Genomic DNA, 20,737 nt, shown 5'->3' on the forward strand with positions numbered 1-20,737 from the left:
TGTTACAAAGCAAAAGGTCAATTTTCTGCTGCTGCCCTCCAGAGCAGGAAGCACAACACTCATTTCTGAGCAGTGTACACAGCCTGGAATGTAATTGCTCCATCTGCCTATCCTCACATACATTTTGTTTTTATTCCAGGTGCATAAATCTCTGCCCCTTGAGGTGCTCCAGCAGATGGATGCTGGTCTGATTAAAGTGCTGGTAACGGGTGTTACTAATGGGAGCACAGTGCTAAATTTCAATCTGCTGCTTGCAGAAGAAGTGGATGTCCACCATGTCATCACCACTTTTTGTGAAGCCTTGGAACACAGCTCCTACTTCACCATGGACAGGAACAACCTCTCCATACATGGTGAGGAGCAGCTTGTGCCACAGTAATTCTTCAGAACCAGACAGATGATAAAAGTTATTATTAATCTGTGTCTTCTGAGGTGAAAATATCTGTAAAACACTTGGATGAAAAGCCTTTTTCTCTCCTTATATTGCTCCTGCTTATCCATCCAGTAAGTTTTTCTGAGAACACCCACAGATGACATATAGCAGGTGAAGCACCACTGATCCAAAAGGACAAAACCAACTGCTCTTTTTGACAATATCTAGAATCAGTTTTACAGAGGAAAAAGGTAAAGAGATTTTAGAAGTCATGGATTGAGGGATTTATAAGCTACTAGTAGAAATGTGTCCCTGAGCACAGCCATAACTACCACTGTTTAAAATCATTTAAAATCACATTACACTCTGCTTTGCACTGATAATTTTTCCATTAAATAGAAATCCCAAGAAATAAATGAAGATTTGAGTTTTTCACAGGGAATAGTTGTTTTCCTCACCTCATCAGACCTGTGGGTCTGGAGCTCAGGTGAAAACCCACACTTTGCCAAGCCCAGCATGATGGCTGATTCTACAACTTCCTTTCTTTTATATGCAATCGAAGTAAGTAACAAAAAACATTAATCTCCCGAGCAAGAGCAGCTGAATTCTGTTTCACAAGCCACCTCTGAAAAAAATACCAAATACTGTATCCCTGGCACAATCCATTTGTCCAAAGAATGCTGTTATGAGCTGTCAATTAGAATCTCATGCAAAATTACTTCAGAAACACGTTTATACTCTGCTCTATAATTTTATATTTTTTTTGCCTGTTAGACTCCATGCTGTAAATCTGGAAAGTTACATATTCAGGTAATTAGTAGGATCAGAACTATCTTGTGGTAGTGCTTTGTAGAGTACCTGCCCCCTTCAAACCTGGGCTAAAACAAAGGATTTGTTTCAGGGACAGGTCCCCATAGAGCAGGTGGCTGGTGCTGCTTTCTGAGTCCCACCTATGGTCTGGTTTGTTCAGGTTCTTAGATTTTGGAAAGAGAAAGAGAAGTAAAAGTAGGTTTTCTTCTCTCAAAAATGAAAAATTTGGCCAGGTGAAAATTAAGACAGCAAATAGACTGCAACCTGGACCAGTCACACTTCTGCTTCACTCATGCTGGTCATTTACTCAGCATCTCCTCAGAATTGTGAAATGGGAGAGAGAAAAACTGAGGAGGCCCCTGGGGTTAAAACATCCCCTTGGACAGTTATCACTTTAGGAGTGGGAGTGTTATTATATTAATATTTAATGTTGTAAGGTTCTTTTAACAGTTCTCTTTCTCATATTTGCCACAAAAATTAGGCAGGATTGTCAAGATTCTTAGTGATTTTCATTAGCAGCAGCAGAGGTGATGGAAGAGGTAATAGAGAAAGTACTTGATGGGTGGCTTGACCTTTGTATGGCAGCAGGGAGGAAATGCTGGCATTATAAATTACATTTTCATCTGGCTTTTCTCTGTCTTCAGGTCATTTGTTAGCTGCTGTATGATGGGTCTTCCATTTCCTAAATTTTCTTAGGCTTCTTCAGTAATTCATGTTTGGTTTTGTAACCACAATGATAAGGAACATCTTTTTCACAAGTCACAATGATTTGTCAATTGATACCAACCTTTGTTCAGTCTTAACTAAGATATTAATGTGATAATAAGCTTTTGGGAAATCCAGCTCTGGAAGAGCTCCAACTTTTATGTTCCTTCCTCTATTGTGTAAATCAGTGACTTTTGCACTTGGGGCATTTCTGGAAGCTGGGCAGTTCCATAAGGATTTATATATGTGTACAGATTTTATATATTGCTTGGGAAATAGGGGGTATTTTTATATTTAAGCCACTAAAATTATTTAAGAGAAGTTTTGTGCGATGAGACACATTGTGCTTCCCTGCAAATATAATTTATTGTCTTGATTCTCTCTCAGTCAGTGGTGGGTGAATACTCAGGGTGTAACCCCAGACCTGTGCAGGATGTTGGGTGTTTGACACACACATTGATCTGAACCTGTTCTTCCCTTTTTAATTCCTGGAACCATTAGAGATTGCCACTGACACATTTGTTCATCACTTTCAGGACAAACATTCAATATGGGGCTGCCACATGAGGTTTGTCCTGCACATCCCCCAAAATGAGTTTTCACTCAAAGTCCCATTTTTTGGGTAGTAACTGGTCACAAATGAGGCCTGTTTTTTTTAACAAACTCCTGTTTATTATGGCCTCAGACAGAACTTGGCAGTCTTCTGCAGCTCCAGGCAAAAACATACAAGCACTTGTTGAGCAACTTCCAGCGGGGGGATATTGTGCAAACACTGATCTTCCAAAAGCTGTATGTACATGTGTAACACACTAATTATTGCAGCTGCTGGGAAACAAAAGCATTTCAGCTTTACTGATGGGCACTTTATGTGTCTCATGGGCTCCTTTCTAAAAAAACCCAGCTCTGGCAGTAAGTAGAGCAGGTTAAAAGAACAAAAGAAGCTGGTTTCTTGCCAGTAACTGTGAGCTTCCTCCTAAGAGTTTGCTTTTGCTTGATGAGACCAATCTGAACATGTAAATTACAACAGTACCTTTATTTTTGGCATTCTTCAGCTCTTCCCTTCAGCCAGAAAACAACAGTGATGGATAAGAAACCAACAGTGATGGATAAGAAACATGTGCACAGCACAATTTTACCTGTGACATCTTCGCAAACTTCAGCTTATGTTTCCTCCCCTGCTTCACTGGACTTCTCTCCTGCTGAGCACAAAGCTCTGGTGGACACCAGGTTCTCCAGCACGGTGCTGGCTCCTCTCACCACCGATCCCATGGCAACTCCTGATGTTTCTCCTCCAGCATCTCCAGCCCCCCTTGTCAAACCCACCCAAGAGGTTTCCATTAAAGAAGCAGTGAGTGTGTTTTGTGAAATTGAGAGGATTGTCCTTGCCATCCAGAAGAGATTCTTGCAGCAGGAGTCCATCCCAGAGAGTTCCCTGTTCCTGGGGGAGCCTGGCTGCAACGTGAGCACCAGCAATGGCACCCACGTTGTGCTGCAGGCAGGCTGGAGCCACTGTGGCACCCAAGTTGAGACTGTAAGTCCTCTGATCAAAGGAATGCAAACAAGCTCTGGAGCACTTTATTTCTCTTTCAGGAGGGGAGAGGCAGTGGCAGATCCTTAGCTAGGTGTACAGTCTATTACTTTGTTGGGAGAAAGAAATCCCCTTCCTGTGATGGAAAGTTACCTGTCAGTGTGTGATGAGAAGCATCAAAGAGAAGGGGAATCTTTGAGGTCAGGCAGCAAAACTCAAGTGATAGTCACTTCCCATGGCTCTGCTGGGTCCCCTTTGCAGATGTCTTTTCTTAAAAACAATTTCATCATCTCATGCTGACAAATACTTCAATAGCTACCAGCAGTGGGGACAAAGAGTGATAGCTTTCTTTGGATCCCAAACCAATGGCTATGTTCAGACTGTGCCAAAGTACAGAAACTCCCTTCTAGAGCAATGACCATTGCTAAGGAATGATCACTGCCCCATTCCTGCAAGTGTTCAAGGCCAGGCTGGAAGGGTCTCTAGGCAGCCTGGTCTAGTGGAAGGTGTCCTTGCCTATGGCAGGGGGTTTGGAACTGGATGATTTTTAAGGTCCCTTCCAGCCAAAGCTGTTCTGTAATTCTATGATTCTATGATTCTATGATTGATTCTATGATTCTATGATTCTATGAGTTTATGATTCTATGATATGACAGAAAGGAAAAGGAGGAAGACTGGTGCGTTTTCTTTGTTGTTGTTTGTACAGCAACAACGATACTGGAGGTGTAATCTGTTTGATTTTTGCTGTCAGGAGAACAGGGAACACCCAAACACCTGAAGTTGTAAAGCTCTGGTACAGCCCTGGAAATGCTGATGTGCTCTCTCCTTTCTGTGCTGCAGAACATGACTACTACCGTGGTGAAAACCACCCTTCGGAATGATGCTTCTGCTCAGGGAATCATCCACCACTTGAACATTGCCAGTCCCATCCACTGTGTGTTTCAAAACCATGTCTTGACTTCCTCTGGGTACACTGCAGAAGGGTGAGGAGCAACTCTCTCTGCTTTGAAATTCTGCTGTGTGGCTGAGTGCTGCTGCATTGGGAAAACCCCCAGGGGCTGTAGCTGTATCCAGTGACAGCACTGGGAGCAGTCTGCCATCCTGGGAATCCTGTGCTCAGAACCATGCCTTAAGTTTTAGCTTTTATATTTTTCAGATCCTGTACTGCATTAGTGTATGACTCTGAACTCCACTGAGAGTGTTAGTAAGATCTCTTCACAGTGTGATCCTTCCAAGGATTGAGAACCAAGGTCATCATCACAACCTCAGGCCTGAAAAGTATAAACAAAAGTGAACTGGGGGGAGAAGCAAACCAGGGGAATGTGACTTCATTACCTGGAGCTGTAATTGGACAATTAACCTCTGATATACAAGTAGACCAAACTATTTTTCTGTCTGAAAAACTCGTGACCATCATCCATCTTGGATGTAGCCTCTGCCAGGCTCCTGCACTGCCCAAGGTGTATCTGTTAAAGGCCTTTAATAAATACTCACTTTATTCCCTAACTCTGTCTAGCCTCTGTTCTAGGTAGCCACTCCAAGGCACCAAAGAGATCCCTGCTGTGCTTCTCCCCTACTCTGACTAATGTACCAGTAGATCCAACAAGCTTGGCCTTTACCTGGCTAAACCACAGCTGAAAATAAACCTTTGGGAACTGCTGCTTCAGGACTCAGAATTCCTCATTGCCTTTCTGGGCAATCTGTTGTAGCAATAACAGCATTTTCCTGCTTTTGGAACATATCTAGAGTGTATCTTCCCACTTGACATGGGCCTGCAGATTGCTGTGTGCCTTCTGAGAATGGCATTTTTTAGTCTCCCACAAATCCTTCTTTGGTCAACTTGAAAAACCAGAAGATACATAATGCAAATACTTTTTTTGTTGTGTAAGGCCCCACCTTCAAGTAAGATGGAATCAGAGCCACACTCCACAGAGAATCAAGGCTGTGCTGACAGAAGATGTGACAGTAGAAACCTTTCTCTCATGGGGAGTGTCCCCCCTTAATACAAGAGCACCTCCTCTCTTGCCTATCATCATGCTAAAACTATTGGCACCAAATCCAGTTGCTGTTTTCTAGCCCTGTCCAGAGATTGTATTTTCCTTCCTGTTCCCCAGCAAAGTCTTTGTCAGGGCACTTTTCTTTGAGCTCTATAATTTTCTCACGCCTTTCACTTTTTGTTCAGATTTTCCCTGTCTCAGTTTTTTTTTTTTTTTTTGGTTCTTCTCTTCTGCACTAAGCTTTTACTGTCCTTATTCTGAGCTTTCAGAGTCTTGCTCTCCTTCTGCTCCACTCAGAGCAGTTTCTCTCTGCCCTGTTTGAATTGCTGAGACCACCCTTTGGATTTTCCCACTTGTGTTTCCATGCTCTCTGCCTCCCCAGCTGAAAACTCAATGCATTTTCACCTTTCCTTTTGAACAGAGTCCTGCCATCCTGGACTGCAGATAACCCTTCACTGTTTAAATATGTACAAAAACAGGCACTGATTTAAGACTTGAAGAATCTTACAGTAAATTCTGTGGTCTTTAAAGAAGGATAATTGATTTTTTTTTCAGACTTTACACTATCTTTGAGGATTTGCATGGATCTGGACACTTCAGAACAGAAATGCAGTTGTTTATTGGAAACTCCCCAATCCCCAGAAATTTCAGTGTCTCTGCCAGTGAGGATGTGCTGATTGAAGTGGGGATGCAGAGGGCAGACAGCAAGCTCAAGGTGGTTCTCACTGACTGCTGGGCCACTCCAACCAATAATTCAGTGGATCCCCTGTCATTTGTTTTTATCAGCAACAGGTACAGCAATGCCATTTTTAAATACCATGAGCCATACCTTAGGTCTTACAGTGGTACTGACTAATAATGTGTTATATTTTCAGTGCCTTTTACATCTGTTCTCACCAAAGCACACTCCCTTTCTATTTATTTCTATTTATTTCTATTTATTATTATTTCTATAATCAGAAGGGCTGATTACACCTTCTTTGAACAAGAAAGGTAGATATGAAAAGAGATTTCAAAGGGCCATGTGGAAGTTTTTTGAGTTTGGTTGTCTTCCTTACAGTTTTGTGAGGGAATTGTGTTTTTAACCCGAAGAAATCACTTAAGGTGATTTTGGTAGTCAGTAGTGAAAGGGCATTTGAGAAGTGGGTGCTTTATCTCCTTCTCTATGCTTCAGAGGTTTCTCTGAAGTGCTTTATCAAGAGCTTATGTGCCTCTTGTCAGCAAAGAAATAGGTTATTTAATTCCTCACACATGATATTAAAGCAGTCTCTGGTGAAAGAGGTTTGTTCCTGTCTGGATCCCTGATCTCATCCCAATGTCACATTTCTTAGGCTCACCTGCCACCTTAAAATACAGGATAATCATTTTTCTCAGTAACAAAATCTAGTCCTTTAAATTTGATGTTTTTTTTCAATTTGTGTTTGGTGAAGCCAAGTGTAAATCAGTCTTTCTGTTATTCTTTCCCTTCTTCTCCAACTCTCCAACCACTTCCCCCATCTCTTGTTCCACATGCTCACTGTGAGAATAAAGCAGCAAACAGCCCCTTATCCCCACTGCACTGCCAGAGCTGCTTCATGAAGGGTCTGGCTGTAATTTCCTAAAGGAAGGAAAGCCTTAAAACCCAAGTTCTGTGCTAGAACCAAAACCTGCCTTCTCTAGCCTTAGCTGCTCTGTGTGGTTCTTGTCTCCCTTTTCAGCTGTCCCATCCCAAACACTTACACCACTCTGCTGGAAAATGGGAATTCAAGCAAAGCTCAGTTTAAGATGAAAATTTTTTCCTTTGTCAACAACTCTGTGGTTTACTTACACTGCAGAATTCGTATTTGTATGGAGTCACCAGGAAGCACCTGCAGGACTGTAAGTGTTTTGCTCTGTTATTTTCCTCCCCCCCCAGATATATTTTTCTCATTGCCATATGGACTCCTGTGATGGAATGGAAGGAGTAGTGTTTGCAAACAAGGTTTAAAATAACTCTTGAGGTTTCTTTTGTTCTCTGGTGAGAGCAGAGAGGAGTAGGGAAACACTACAACCATATGGAAGGGTCAGCTTTTCTTCTTGTTGCTCATCCTCCTAGAAAAACACATGGAGCTTGCACAAAGTTGGGGAACCTGAGAACTAGACCTTCCACTCATTTTAAGGATGACTAAAAAGCAATGAAATTGGGCTGGTTAGAAAAGCGTCAGCTCAGATGGATGTGTCACAAAATAGGAACTCCCAGAGGAGTCAGAAGAATGTCTGAGTAAATTTATGCAATTTTCTGTCCTTTTTTTTTTTTTTTCTTATTCCCTACAGATTTGCTTCTTCAGCTGAGAGTTTAGATGCCAGGAAAGGAAGCTAAGTGTCATTAAGTTTCTAGGTCTATGACTTTAATAGAGTTTATTATGGCTTTTTTAAGCAATAAACCAATCCATATTCTGATAAGAGCTGCAGTTTTTAATTGTCTGTGCTACAAAGCATTGCATTCTTTTTACTTGCAAGTAAGTGATACACAGCTTTATCTAAAAATGTGTTGCTGCCATAGAAATAAGAAAAAACATTTAACTGATGTGGTTTTTTTTTTCTTACTAGCAAACACTTGGGAATTCTCCTCTTCCTCTGCCAACCTTCCTGGCTCTTTTTCTATCAAGGATGTTTTCATTAGCAGTTTGGTGTTCCCCCATTGTTTAACACTTTCCTCTAGCTCTAAATAACACAGATTAAACCCTTTTTAAAGCAAATGATCTCTTCCTAAAGGATTAAAAAAGGCTACCAGAAGATGCTTGTTTCCTTTCTCAAAGTATAAGGCTTCCTCCAGATTGAAAAAAAAAAAACTAAAAGAAAAAGAAAGTAGGGACAGGAAACATGACTGACAATGGTAAGATGGCTGCAGTTTTTGCAGCTGAGTACAAATACAAATATATATAGGATGCATTGTTCTTTCTCCTATGCAAAATTCACCCTGTGAGAAGTCAGTGAATTCAGTATCTTCTGCTGAGGATAAATTATGATGTGGGGAAGACAAGTCCTGCACAGGGTGAGCAATGGCTTTTACAAAGAAGGGAGGAGGAGCTGCAGAAGGTGCAAAGATCAAGGAAGATGAGCAAGAACAGAGGATATTTGTAAATAATGTAAGATGGCTGGGAAAATGCCCTGGGTCTGGGATCTGACCCTCTGATCTGTTACTCTGGGGAATAGTGACTTGCTTCAGGGCAGGTTTAGCTCAGCTCTTCACCCACACACTCGATGCTTACATCTTGGATTATTTCTTCTTACTCAGTCTATTTATTCCCTGTTTTCTCTGTGGAAGAGAGTAAGGTGCTCTGAAGTTTAGAGTTGAAATAAAAAAAAAAAAATGGACTGGTTGAGGAGAGAAGTAGTAAGAAATGAGTAAGAAAAATTACTTTGAAGGGGAAGAGGAGGGATGTGCCACCACCATGCAGATGTTTGGTGGAACGTGGCTGCTCCATGGCCATGTGGAACCAAAAATTCATTTCCATAAGGGAGGAACCACATAAATGTGTTCTCTAATGGATCTACTGACCAGGGAAATTTGTTTGAAAGCAGACCAAAGTCATAAATAACCACATGGCTATTTTTCTGGGGGCTGACCCAGCTGAAGACAATGTTGCTGGCAGTGGATTGTAGATGTTATCCAGTGCAGCCAAACTGATAACACTGCTGAGACATTCTGGTGAAAACAAGCTGGTAAGACACCCTGCTGGTTTTTCTGGTCATGGTATGGTGCTGCCATTTCTCTGGGGTTTTTTGTGCTCTTCCAGGAGAGCCACAGTGCCCTTTGAATAATGCCAGTAGGTTTTGGTTGCCATCAGGGACCTTTAGGCTGCAGCTTAAAACAAAAAGGCAGCAAACAAAAAAAGAAAAAAAAGAAGTGCACAGAGAATGCCTCTCTGCAAGTGCTGCTCACACAGAGCTAAAGCTGATCCCCAGTATCCCACAGGACAGGGATTTCAGCTCCCAGACCAGTGGTTCATGTGTCACTGAGGTTGTGGGTAGCTTCAGAATGACACACGCCTCGGCAGGGTCTGGAAGCTGCTGCTGCTTTTCCTGGTTGCAGTGCCTGCCATGGGCAGCAGAAACATCCAAACAAAAGTGCTTATAAAACCCTGGTATTAGTGATAAATTTATTCTCCCATAAGATTTCTCTAACATAAACAGAAAGTTAATGAAAAGTTTGCCTGTGTTTTCACATCAGTGTGTTCCAGTGTGACTAATTACAGATTTTATACTGATTTTTTTCCCTGATGCCATTTCTTTTGGACTTCCTTTTGGTGCTGATTTCAGTTTAACAGAGCATAACACTAAGAAACAAAAGCCCGATGGTGAGAGTAGCACTGGGCTTTCACAAGCTTATCAGAAGGCTTTGTATTTTTAATTAGTAAGGCCACATGACTTGTTGGAGTTTGAATTGATCGTTGCAGAGATGCCATACAAGGGCTGGACTCCTGAAGGCTGGAGAAACCCTCGCCCTGCACAGAACATCCTGGGGACCCCTGTGTAAATCAGCTGGTGAGTTGAGAGCACACTCTCATGCCCAGATAGATTATTCTCTGCTGCCAAAGGAACTGAAGGCCTGTGACCCACAGGGTTTTGTGCTCCTCTATATTCCCTGGGAGCAGGTATTCCTGCTGGAGCCACGTGGCAGCGTGGAGAAGCACGTGCCCTGCTCAGATCTGGGACTGTCAGGTTGTCAAGGGAAAGTAGAAAGGAAGACAAAGTGCTTTTGTGTAGCTGTTTGCACAGGGTAACAAGTGCAACAACCACAAAATCAAACAATTATTTCAATTGTAACATGTGAAAGCATAGTCGACCTTTCCGATTGCATCTGGTTATGAAGTGTGTACACTGCTGTTAGTCTGCAATTATTTTGGGCTCTGAAGTCCCAGATCAGAGGATGTAAGAGATTTTATTGTTGTGTTTCCTTTGGCTCCCTGGTATTGACTTCATTTCCATGGTGAGGGGAAGTGGCAGGGAGCAGCTGATGCACAGCACCCTTGGTTAATTTGGTGCAGCACAGGTTAATTGAGGGCAAACACCAGCACTAGGGACAAGCAAGGTCTAATTTATTATGCACCTGCTTTTTCTGCATTTACCCTGAGTGATGCTTTCAAGGGCATCTGTGGTCTCTCATGTTTTCAGTCATTTGGCCCCATCCAGCTTTACATTTATAACTTCTTAAAGTAAAACACTCATTGAGACTGTTTTGGCTCATCAATATCAGAATCTTAACTTGTGGTTACAGTGAATAGACAGTTTATAATGTTCTTTTGGACCTAGGAACTGACTCTGACTTAGAAGAATGTATTTTTCTTCCATTACATGGTCTGTTCAAATAGGCCCTCAGTACTCATTTCTGAATTAATTCTTAAAAATAAATAAATAGATAAATAAAGCAATTAATGCAGCTTTCTTTGTTCAGCTCTTACAAGTAGCTTTCACTCATATTTTTGCTGGAAATCCTGATTAACTTCTAATTTGGAAAATGGCCATTTTCCAAAAGGGCCTCTGGTGAGGGGAGCTTTCTTTGGATTGTGCTCAATTGATTTCCTGGCAAAGGTGGCACTTTTGGATGCTGTCTCTTATTTCTAGTTTGAATAATCACAGCACATGTTAAGTGATCTGCATCTCTGTGTTGAAGGGGTAACATGAATTATGATGTCAGGTAACAGCAGGTGTAAGTGCTGCAGTGAAACATGAAACACTTTACCTGCTCTGCCAAGGCTTGGTCAGCTGTCATATGGCAAAGTCCCACGTGCTCAGGAGGGCCTGCTCTGTGTCTGCCTACAGGCTGCCATTTCCACTGTGCATGTTCTCCTTTATTCCTTTGTTTTATGCTGAAATTCAAAAGTGAGACTGAATATATTGCACAGCACTGCTTTGGCCTGTCTTGGAATGATGCCCTGGGTGTCCTGTAGCTTGAGCACTGCTCTTACTGACCTCTGGGGCTGCCAGCAGTGCCCTTTGGCCAAAATATCTTGTCTCTAATTGCAGGCATGTGTGCAGTGGCATTTATCTTCTGTGTACCTCGGGTACCACACAAGTGCCTGGCAAAACAAGTGCTGTCCTGAAAATGTAAGCAAAGAAATGCATGTTTCTGTAGGTGCATCGAGGAAGGAATTACAAGCACGTGGACAAATAGGAAAAGAGGCATAATAATAAAGGGAGAGAATAAATTCTGCTTGCAGATTTGGACAAATATATGGAAGTGGTTAAAAGGGAACCAGGAGAACTCTTTCTGTGATCTGTGGTGTCTTGGGAGGCAGTTGGCAATGTGGGACTTGACTCTTGCCCACACTGGGGCATTTGGTGTTCGTTCTTTCCTTCCCCTCTGGGTCTGGGTGCTCTTCCAGCAGAGCATGGGTGTCCTGCAGGTCCTGTGCCCTGCCAGCCAGACTTGTGCAGACACTGCACACAGCCTTGGGCTGCTCAGTTGGCTCCAAATGACTGCTGAGGTGCAGCACTGAGCCCGTGGAGACCAAGCCAGTGTCACTCCACTGACCAGCCAGCCACATCGCTGCTGGCTCAGCTGGGAGCTTAGAGACCCAGCACACACAGAGAACCTTCCCCAAATAACCTGTGTTTGAAGAATATTACATATATGATAAAAGCTAATCAAGTAATTTTTATAATCATAAGTGAATGGAGGCAGGATTAGCCTAGGGGAATGCTTCACCTCTAAAGCACTTCTGAAAGCAAGGCAGCATTTAAAAAAGTCACCAGCACTAATTCTTTGATTCTTGCTTTAGCTGAAAATCACACTCATGTCTGCAGGGACTCTACACTGGTATGTAAAGAGAGAGCATGGTCTGTCTTCACACCCTTTCCATGAGAATCACCCTCCCCAGAAGGCTGATACACTGCTTTAGCACAATTCTGTACTGGCATGGTGGTTAATTAACATGCAGGGCTTGTTTCTCTCCCCGGTAAAAGATTTAGGAATATCAACGTTTTTTACTTTTACCTCTTGATTTATTTTATTTATTTATATTTTTTTTAGCATCTGAATCAAAGAGAGGGAAGGAGGCTGGAATGGGAATTGGATACATCATCCTCATAGCCCTTTCTGTGTTTGGTTTTGTGCTGGGAGTTGTGACCCTTCTCATTTTCCAGTACCAGCGAAAGACGGGGAGATACAACCTCAGGATCAAGTCTGACAACTTCAGCTACCAAGTGTTCTATGATTAGTGATTCCCAGGTTGCCACATGTAAGTCATCAGTTATGATCAGTTGCACTTTTTAGCTGTTTATCTCTTCCTGAAATGGTGAAATACTTGTAGATGACCATCTTTTATATCAGAGTATTTGAAGCTGCTGTCCTTTTTCCTTTTTGCTGTGGGTAAAGGCCATACAAGTAAGAAAGAAATTCCTACTGTTCTTCCCTGTTTTCAAATGATGCAGCCTACAAGAGGAAGAAGACTGTATTGTGTCCTTTATCTTCCTTCCTGGTTTTGATCTCAGTCAGAGTAAATGGCACATCACCTTAGAAAGCACCAATAACCATTTCCACCAAAAAAAGCATATAAATTTTGGGTTTAAACCAGTCACTAGTGTAATAAAGGAGAGAAACTTTACCACTCTCTTTATAAATTTATCTCAGAAGTTATCCCTTTCTGCAGAAGCTTAGGTTTAATTATTATTTTTTTGAGATTTCTTTTTTTTGAGAAAGTAGTGGGATGTTAAATATATAGAGTTTGAAATATTGAGATGCATAAGCAGTGCTTACATGTGCCTGCAGAGAGTCAGAAAGCACAGCTCTGAGGAGACTTAACCACTGCCACATGGTCTGAAACTTGAGAATTTAACACTTTCTCAGGATACCACAGGATTCAGCACGTTTTCTGTAGAATTACAGGATCTAGCAGCTCAGCATCATATGCATGCTTGTCTCTTTAAGAGGAGGAGAGTGAAGTGAGAAAGCTGTCAGGCTGAGAAACACCACCTAACAGCACTTCCCAACTCAAGCATGTTTGCTGTGGATTGAATTCTGTTCCTGGAAACAGGTTTATTTGCCATTATTGCCAGAGTTAGTCAGTAATCCTTCCCTGGAGCAGGCCTCCCACAGGACAATGCCACGGCCTCAGTAAATGCACTGGACACATCCCCATGGCATTTGCAGGTGATTCATTTCAATTCACAGTGATGTGTAATATACACCACAGGCAAAGGACAGGGAAAGCTCTATCCCAGCTTCCTGCTCCTAAGTCTTGAGTGGTCACATTTAGCTGTATTTCCCTGTCTTTCAATCCACTTACCCAGCTCTGGGCAGCTCCTGGGAGATGGCTGAGGTGAGGGTGATGCTCTGGTGGCTTCCCAAGAACTGGATGTGTCAGGAGTCCCAAGGGAAGGTACCTGGGACTCCTTGGTACAAGTCCAGCAGCTGTATTTCCATCAGGGATATGAATCCCACCACAGAGCCATAACCCAGCACAAAGGGCATAGCAAAATTCATTGAATTAAAACCTACACATGAAATCTCAGAGTCTCTCCACAGAGCAAGAATGGCTTCATTCTTCTTCTTCTTCTTGTGCTCATCATTCTGCTCACCTGAGTAATACCTGGTAGTAATGGGAATTCTGGAGTTGTGCAAAGAGGTTGTAGCATAAAGAATATTGTCAGGTTCATAACACTCTTACATCATGATGGAGCCTCAGTTAATGGCTCCCTTTTGAAGCTGGAACTACTCAGCTCTTCTTTCCTGTGTATTAACTGTCTTTGGAAGGGAGTTGATTACTTGTCTCAGTCCTGATTAATTTAGTTTATATTTTTTTTCCTAGTGGGATCATATCACATGGAGAACTGAAGTTTGTCTTCACTCAGCATTTGGCTTTCCTTGCTCTGCACAACACTTACTCTTTCAAATTAATGTAATATATGAAAGGATTCTATACCCCCTTTCTCCCCTCCACCTCTTTTTTTCTTAGCAATCTGGTTCTTCCCTGGTGTCTTAAGAACTCTTTGTGACAACAGCTCCAGGTTGAAGTGAATTTTGGCAGTTTTTCCATTGGTAAAATAGAAGGGAAGAAAACAAAGACATCTGTCTCTCTCTTTAAGTTCCAAGATCTGATTTCTCACTGTGACATATCACTATGTGCTCATCTCAGCATCACTTGTGCCATTAATATTGACAAGCTGCATGTTTCCATTGATATTCAAGGAAGTGAATCAGCAAACCCTCAGAGAGATCTTTTTTTCAGGTTGTGATTTGCTGTTTACTCAGGGTGAGGTTGAAACTTTGAGCTGCAACAGCGTTGAAGACCTAATTGTGCAACGCCTTAAGTATACAGAAGCTGGGGAACAAGCACTGGATTTGCCACCAAGTAAGGAAAAGCCCCTGAGGATCTGGGGCTTAACCTACTCAGGGTGTTCTTCAGCAGGAGTTTTAAAATTTGATTCATTCTGTAATCAACAAGGATTCAGTGGAAAAAAAAGAAAGAAAAAGATAAACTATTTTTGTTGCTGGCAACCCATGATTTTCCAGATAAATCAACTGATACCTGTGTATTCTGCTTAATTAGACCCTAATGATTGTGCAGTCAAGCCACATAGTGCTGCCCACCTAAGTGAGAGCTCTCCAACTGCAAATAAATTTGACCTGAATTTTGCCTGGCTCCAAGACCATCAGTGCAGCAGCAGCAGCTCAGTTTACATGGTCCATTGGGTACAACAACGATCTCAGCTGGATAAACTGGAGCAGAAACCTCTTCCATGCAGTCATCATCTCCTGCAGGGCTCTTTCCTGGGCTGCTCTTCTCTGCTGCCCCAAATCCCCACCTCAGTGGGTGTGCTGGAGAGGTATCAATAACTTGTCCCACCAGCCCGTGGTTCTGCTTGCTGCAGTCACTCCTCCTACACAGTGATAATCTGCTGTGCCTGGGTCACAGCTAACTTAGTAATTTATAAACCAATGGACACCACTGTAAATAACTCTTAGTAGAAGTTGGTCCTTAGCTTAAGTTATGAATGTTTCTAGTAGCCAAAGCACTTAGGTGCTGATTTTTGGGTACAGAATAGCAGAGGAAAGTGGCTTTTCTATCCTTCCAGTCCAATTTCTATTAGGTAATAAGATTACTGGGTAACAGACTTCCACATTTTGAAAAAGGTTGTACTGATTGATTTTAGAGCTTTTATATATGCCTTTTAACTATATCAATAAATTTCAGAATAATCATTTGCATTCTGCTTTAGATTCAAGTGACTCTATAAGGAGTAAGACACTTTGACTTGTCTTCTCCTTATGGAAATAAGAGTCACCAGATCCTGATCTAAAAAAATAAAAATCCACTTAGTTGTAAGTGGTGAAATTATAAAATATCTTTGCAGTCTTAGTCTGATGAACGTGGACTCACAGAATGGAAGGGTTGGAAGGGACCTTAAAGACCATCCAGCTCCAAGTCCCTGCCATGGGCAGAGACACTTTCCACTGTCCCAGCTTGCTCAGATTCCCATCCAGCCTGGCCTTGGACACTTCCAGGGATGGGGAGTCCACAGCTTCTTTGGACAACAGCACAACAATTAGTTCTTGTTACGTAGGAGTCTCTTAACTTTTGCTCAGTTTGCTCAGTTTCAAATGTTAAATGTCTTTGCCTTCTGCACTCAGTGACAGGATCAGCTATTTTACTATAAATATTTTTCTAGTTTTTAGTACTTACAATCCTGAACTTCTTGGAGGTGACAGGATTAGAGATCTGCCTGTTGATTTTGGTGGAGCTATGCTGTTTTCAAAAGCTGAGCACTACTTCTCAGGATGAAATGTGAACCAGTAGCTTGTATTTGATACCTTGCATGCTCAGCAGAAACTGTCATTTGTGACTGAGTCTGTTTACAGGAGTTTTGTTATTTTAATAAAAGCAGCCTTGTAACTTATTGTTGACTTGTGTACTTGTGTTATGTTTTCCCGTGTGATTTAGTCACAGGTATTAAAGATGTGCACTTGGTGGATGTGGCAGCTTCTGAACTCTTCCAGTATCAGTATAATGTTCAGAAATCACTAAAATCATGGCACAGGACCTTATCCAAACCCCAATGGACTGCAGTTACCACCAACTATATTCCTGTACCCCCTAAAGGTATCTTTCTTCATCTTTACAAAGGATAAACACACTTTAGTTTCATCCTTTTCAGCAAAGACAACCAAAAGAGCATTCAACATTCCCAGTCCAATTTACTGCAGCAATGTGGTGATTCAGTCTGAAGCTACTGTCACACCAGCCTCCCCAGGTGTTTAATTTGCACAATTCTGACAGCTGCTCCAAAAGAAGAATTGAGTGCTCTTTGCTTGAATAAATAGGTTTTTAAAGGTGGCCAGCTCTGCAGAGCTCCTTTCCCTGAAGGAACTTGTCCAGGGGATTCCATCCACTGGTTCCTTAAACAACTGATGGTTTGGTCTTCTAAAATTCAGTGTTCTGACTCTTTGTCTGGCCTGTATTCCTTGTGGGCTTGTGAAACCCACCAGGGCATGATCACTGCAGCCCACACTGCTGCCAACATTGATATCTCTACCATATAAAAACGTAAATGTAAATAAACATATAAATAAATAAAAACCAAGCTCCCAACATTTATTTTATCTCTTCTGGTAAGCAACAGGTGTAGTGATGCTTCCTCTCTTTTTGTACTATCACCTGGATAAAGAAATTACCCTCATTGTGTCCAAGAGCCTGACAGATTGATTTCAGACTCCTGTGCTGCTTTTTCCCCTTTCCAATTTGGTATTACCCACATTTTGTTCTTTCACTGAAGCACTGGCTCTAAATAATTACTTAAAACAATGAACAAAAAATATGTAGAAATAAAGATTTAGTTTTGACTTCTCTCACTGTTTCCTAAGAACCCCTTTAGGCCAGTGGTGTGCATGTTTAATGTTCATGAGAACACAGCACTGCTGACACCTGATGCAAAACTATTCCTTTCCCCCATATTAAAATGCTGCCAAATTCTGGTCCCAGTGGGGTTGGGAAAAAGCTGAGATACTGGAAAATTTTCTCATCCATTAAAATATAAACAGGACAGGTTTTTAATGCCTGTTTGGAAAGTTTTCTTGCAGGCAGCGGAAGGAAACAAAGGAACTTAAAAAGTTTGGCTGCAATTGATCTAAAACCATGGTGTTGACTATGAATTAGTCAAAAGCCTAGAGCAGAGAGCCTCCTAATGGCTTCCCTCATCCAGAGGCAGAAAATTCCCTTCCCTGCCTCTCCTGCCCTCCTTTCCCCAGTGATTTTTACTGTGAAATCCACAGAAGGATGAGTTTCAGAGACCTAACACAAATATTTGCACACTAAGAACAATCATAATGCAAGTGTAAAAGAAGAATTGAGAAAAAGCCAGAATATTTGGAGGTGTCAAGGAAAAGACCAGAGCAATGAAGTCCAAATTCTGTATGGAAGTTTCACTAACAAAACACTGCTGTAGTGCTTGCAATGGATCTCAAAACATCCACTCACACTATTCTCTTTAAATCATCTGGTCTTCAATCCTCTCTATGATGAAAGCTAAAACAATTAGGGGTAACTGAGTGTTTCTGCCTAGAAACGGGATTTGATGAAATAATAACTGCAAGGAATGAAAAAAATATTAGTTTTATCCAACTACCTTTTTGTGTGTTTAGGTATGTGTTAGAGAAAGTTAGGCACATGTAGGAATACTGCAATTTTACAGTGCAGAGAGATCAATTTGAGTTCACATTTTCCCCTTTTCCTTTCTCTATCCTTACAGAGGAAATATTAGTAAAAGTGCTTTTTCCTAGGTAATTTTCTGGCATAAAAAAATATTTAATACCTTCTGGAAAATTACAGGTATTTGTAAGAACAGGTGAAGTAATAAACTTTTATTTAAACAGTGGTTTTCTCTTTTTCCTGCTTTACTACATAAGTCACCAATTTCAAAAGGAAAGTGGCATTTCTCTTCCATTATATTTCTGTTTAAGCCCATAAAGAACACAATCATTTGGCAGCTGCTTTTCTTTGAGTTGTTTGGTGTTTGGTATTGCTACAGGTAATTCACAGGAGGACCAGAACCTCAGGAAAATTATAAGAGAAAATGAGCTTTGGTTACTTTTTTGCTGATGCAGTGACTATTTGGCAAGTTGCTGCATGGGACTTTTACTCTTTCCCCACCTGGATCAAGCCTTTGGGAAAATCCAAGGAAAAAAATTGATAGAAGCATTGAGGAGTGCTTGGGACCTGCAGGTATGGTGGCATGATGGAGTTGTTTTCACTGGTATTTGGAGGCAGATCAGATGTGGGTCAGCAGGATGTGAGGAGCTGCATTCTCAGCAGGCTGACACAAATCCATCCCAAAAAACCTTGCTCCCTCCAGGACTGTAAAGGTGAGTCTGAATTCCAGGAAGAGGCTGCCTTCCTGCCAGAGTTGGGTAGAATATTCATTTAGGAATAATTATTCCAGCAAACAGTATCACTACATGCTTGGGAATGTGCTGGCAGCTCACTGACAGTGTGGATTCTTCATGGATTATGCTTAGTAATACTGAAGCTCTGGAAATCCACTCAGGAAATGTCTGGCTTTGCCTCTCAGAGAGTCTGGAGCTTTGATATGGAATGTTGGCCACTAACAATGCTCTCGTTTATCAGCTGCCTTTGGCATCTGGCAGTTTGAAAAGATGAAGGAAGGGAATTCACAGCAAAACTTTGAACAAATATTGCTATTATTGGTTCATGGAGACAGAAGGGTCTTGTGTTTGTTCTCGTGCCAGCCTTGAGAGGCCAATTACTGAGTGTTACACATGAATAGTGCTCTCAGGATTATTCCAGCATATTTAATTGTGCTCTGTATCATACCTGCCCAGTGAGCAAAGCTGCCGCTGGGTTCCTCAGCCAAAAAAGTGAAAATATGGAGGAAGTGGGATTTGGAATGTCATGTTTACTGAATCCAACTTTAAATTTTACAGGGCAGCTCTGGGACCCCACCTTATGTGTGTCTGTAAGGAATATCTCAAGAGTTACAGCTGAACAAGATGCTATTTGCTTCTGGGCATGTTTTTTATTGTCCCAGAAAGATTTTCAGCTGGTAAATTGTTCGAGACTGCATTTTGTGGCCCATATAAAAATCAGCTGGCTTAGTCACAGGAGATGGTAGATACTGCTGCAAACTTCCTGAGTTTCTTGGCATTTATTTGACTACCTGTTACCATTTATGTGACTACTTGTTCTCCTCCTTTTCCCTTGACTGGCTACAGCTGTGACATGGAATTCTTGAACAGGAGAAAGGCACCTCTGTTTTCTGAAAGATCTGTGAGAAGCATGACTTTGTGAAGTTCAGTCTCTTCCCTGAAGGTATTTCCACCCTGAAGGACTTCCACCTTTCCCCTGGTTCTAAGAAAGCCAAAGTCAGTGTGCCAGGATGTCCACACTGTGTCTTTGTCCCGTATTTTGGATGTCCTGTATCCTGCACTTCTCCTGTGAGACAGTACTCCCAAGCATAACACATTTCTTATGTACCTCTTCTGCTCCCTATACAGACTGGAGGCTGTGTGGCCTCCCTGAGAAAATAAATGTTTGGCATCTTCCAGGTTTGTTATTTCTAGCACTTCCCCCAGAATTTAATTTCTTAAACTGATACTGGGATTTTCATGGGATAAAGCCATACACACCTGAGAAAGGAACACCTGGGGTGGCCTGTGCTGTTGGCTCACTGCCTCCCTTTATTATAACCACAGATGGAAATGTCTTCCCACCCATATGAGCGACTGATATTTGTGCCATGTCTTGGGGTGGTGCTTCTTTGCTCCTCCTGCTTTGAATTCAAATTCAAATTTGAATTTGTGCCACTCAAATCCATTCAGCTGCTGTGACTGCCTCTGGCACTTGTCACTGAGAGCAAGATGTGACACACATTTGCCTCACAGCAGCCTTCATTTAGACCTGTGCAGGCATCTGCCCAAATTTCTCAAGGAAATTCAAAATTAAGAGTAAGAGATACAGTTTGAAGTTAATGTGATGGTGACTGGCTTTTTGAAAGTGGGATACTGAGTGAAAATACAACCTCCCTTTGTGCAAGTTGATGATATTTGAGATAATTCTTCATGGCAGCTTCTTGCTGCATTTGACAGATGATGGATGAAGCAGGAGATAGAATAAAGGATGAAACAAGGCCTAAAATTGTTTCTGTGATTGTACAGCTTTTGTTTGTTTAGGAATAGGTATTAGTGACTGTCAGCTGAACAAACTGTAGCTGTGTTCTCAAGAGAGCTGCTTGTAGTTTGTTTTCTTTCCCAGTCTCCATAAAGATGCCAACAGATCTCTCTCTATTTTAGCACTTCCTCGGGGAGTCAGATGGACCCTGCTAACCTACATCTGACAGAATCCCTCAGCC

The 20,737-nt window shown here is 41.8% G+C and overlaps 1 protein-coding gene across 2 annotated transcripts in view; it reads left to right on the top strand.

The window, feature by feature from the left end:
* The window catches only part of UMODL1 (uromodulin like 1), a 58,174-nt gene extending 37,651 nt beyond the window's left edge, over positions 1 to 20,523 (top strand). The window contains exons 17-24 of one of the 2 annotated variants that reach the window (XM_086879562.1): positions 140 to 353; positions 2,941 to 3,419; positions 4,257 to 4,399; positions 5,969 to 6,205; positions 7,111 to 7,270; positions 9,832 to 9,919; positions 12,408 to 12,615; positions 18,401 to 20,523. In XM_086879562.1, the coding sequence (XP_086735688.1) occupies positions 140 to 353; positions 2,941 to 3,419; positions 4,257 to 4,399; positions 5,969 to 6,205; positions 7,111 to 7,270; positions 9,832 to 9,919; positions 12,408 to 12,595 (1,509 nt within the window). In that variant the 3' untranslated portion in view covers positions 12,596 to 12,615; positions 18,401 to 20,523. Of the gene's footprint in view, positions 1 to 139; positions 354 to 2,940; positions 3,420 to 4,256; positions 4,400 to 5,968; positions 6,206 to 7,110; positions 7,271 to 7,705; positions 7,835 to 9,831; positions 9,920 to 12,407; positions 12,616 to 18,400 lie in introns of those variants that run through there. The other variant, XM_086879563.1, reaches the window with a different exon arrangement.
* The last annotated feature ends 214 nt before the right edge of the window (positions 20,524 to 20,737 follow it).

This window comes from Cyanistes caeruleus, chromosome 3 (genome assembly GCF_971803275.1).
Source record: "Cyanistes caeruleus chromosome 3, bCyaCae1.hap1.1, whole genome shotgun sequence".
Classification (NCBI taxonomy): domain Eukaryota; kingdom Metazoa; phylum Chordata; class Aves; order Passeriformes; family Paridae; genus Cyanistes; species Cyanistes caeruleus.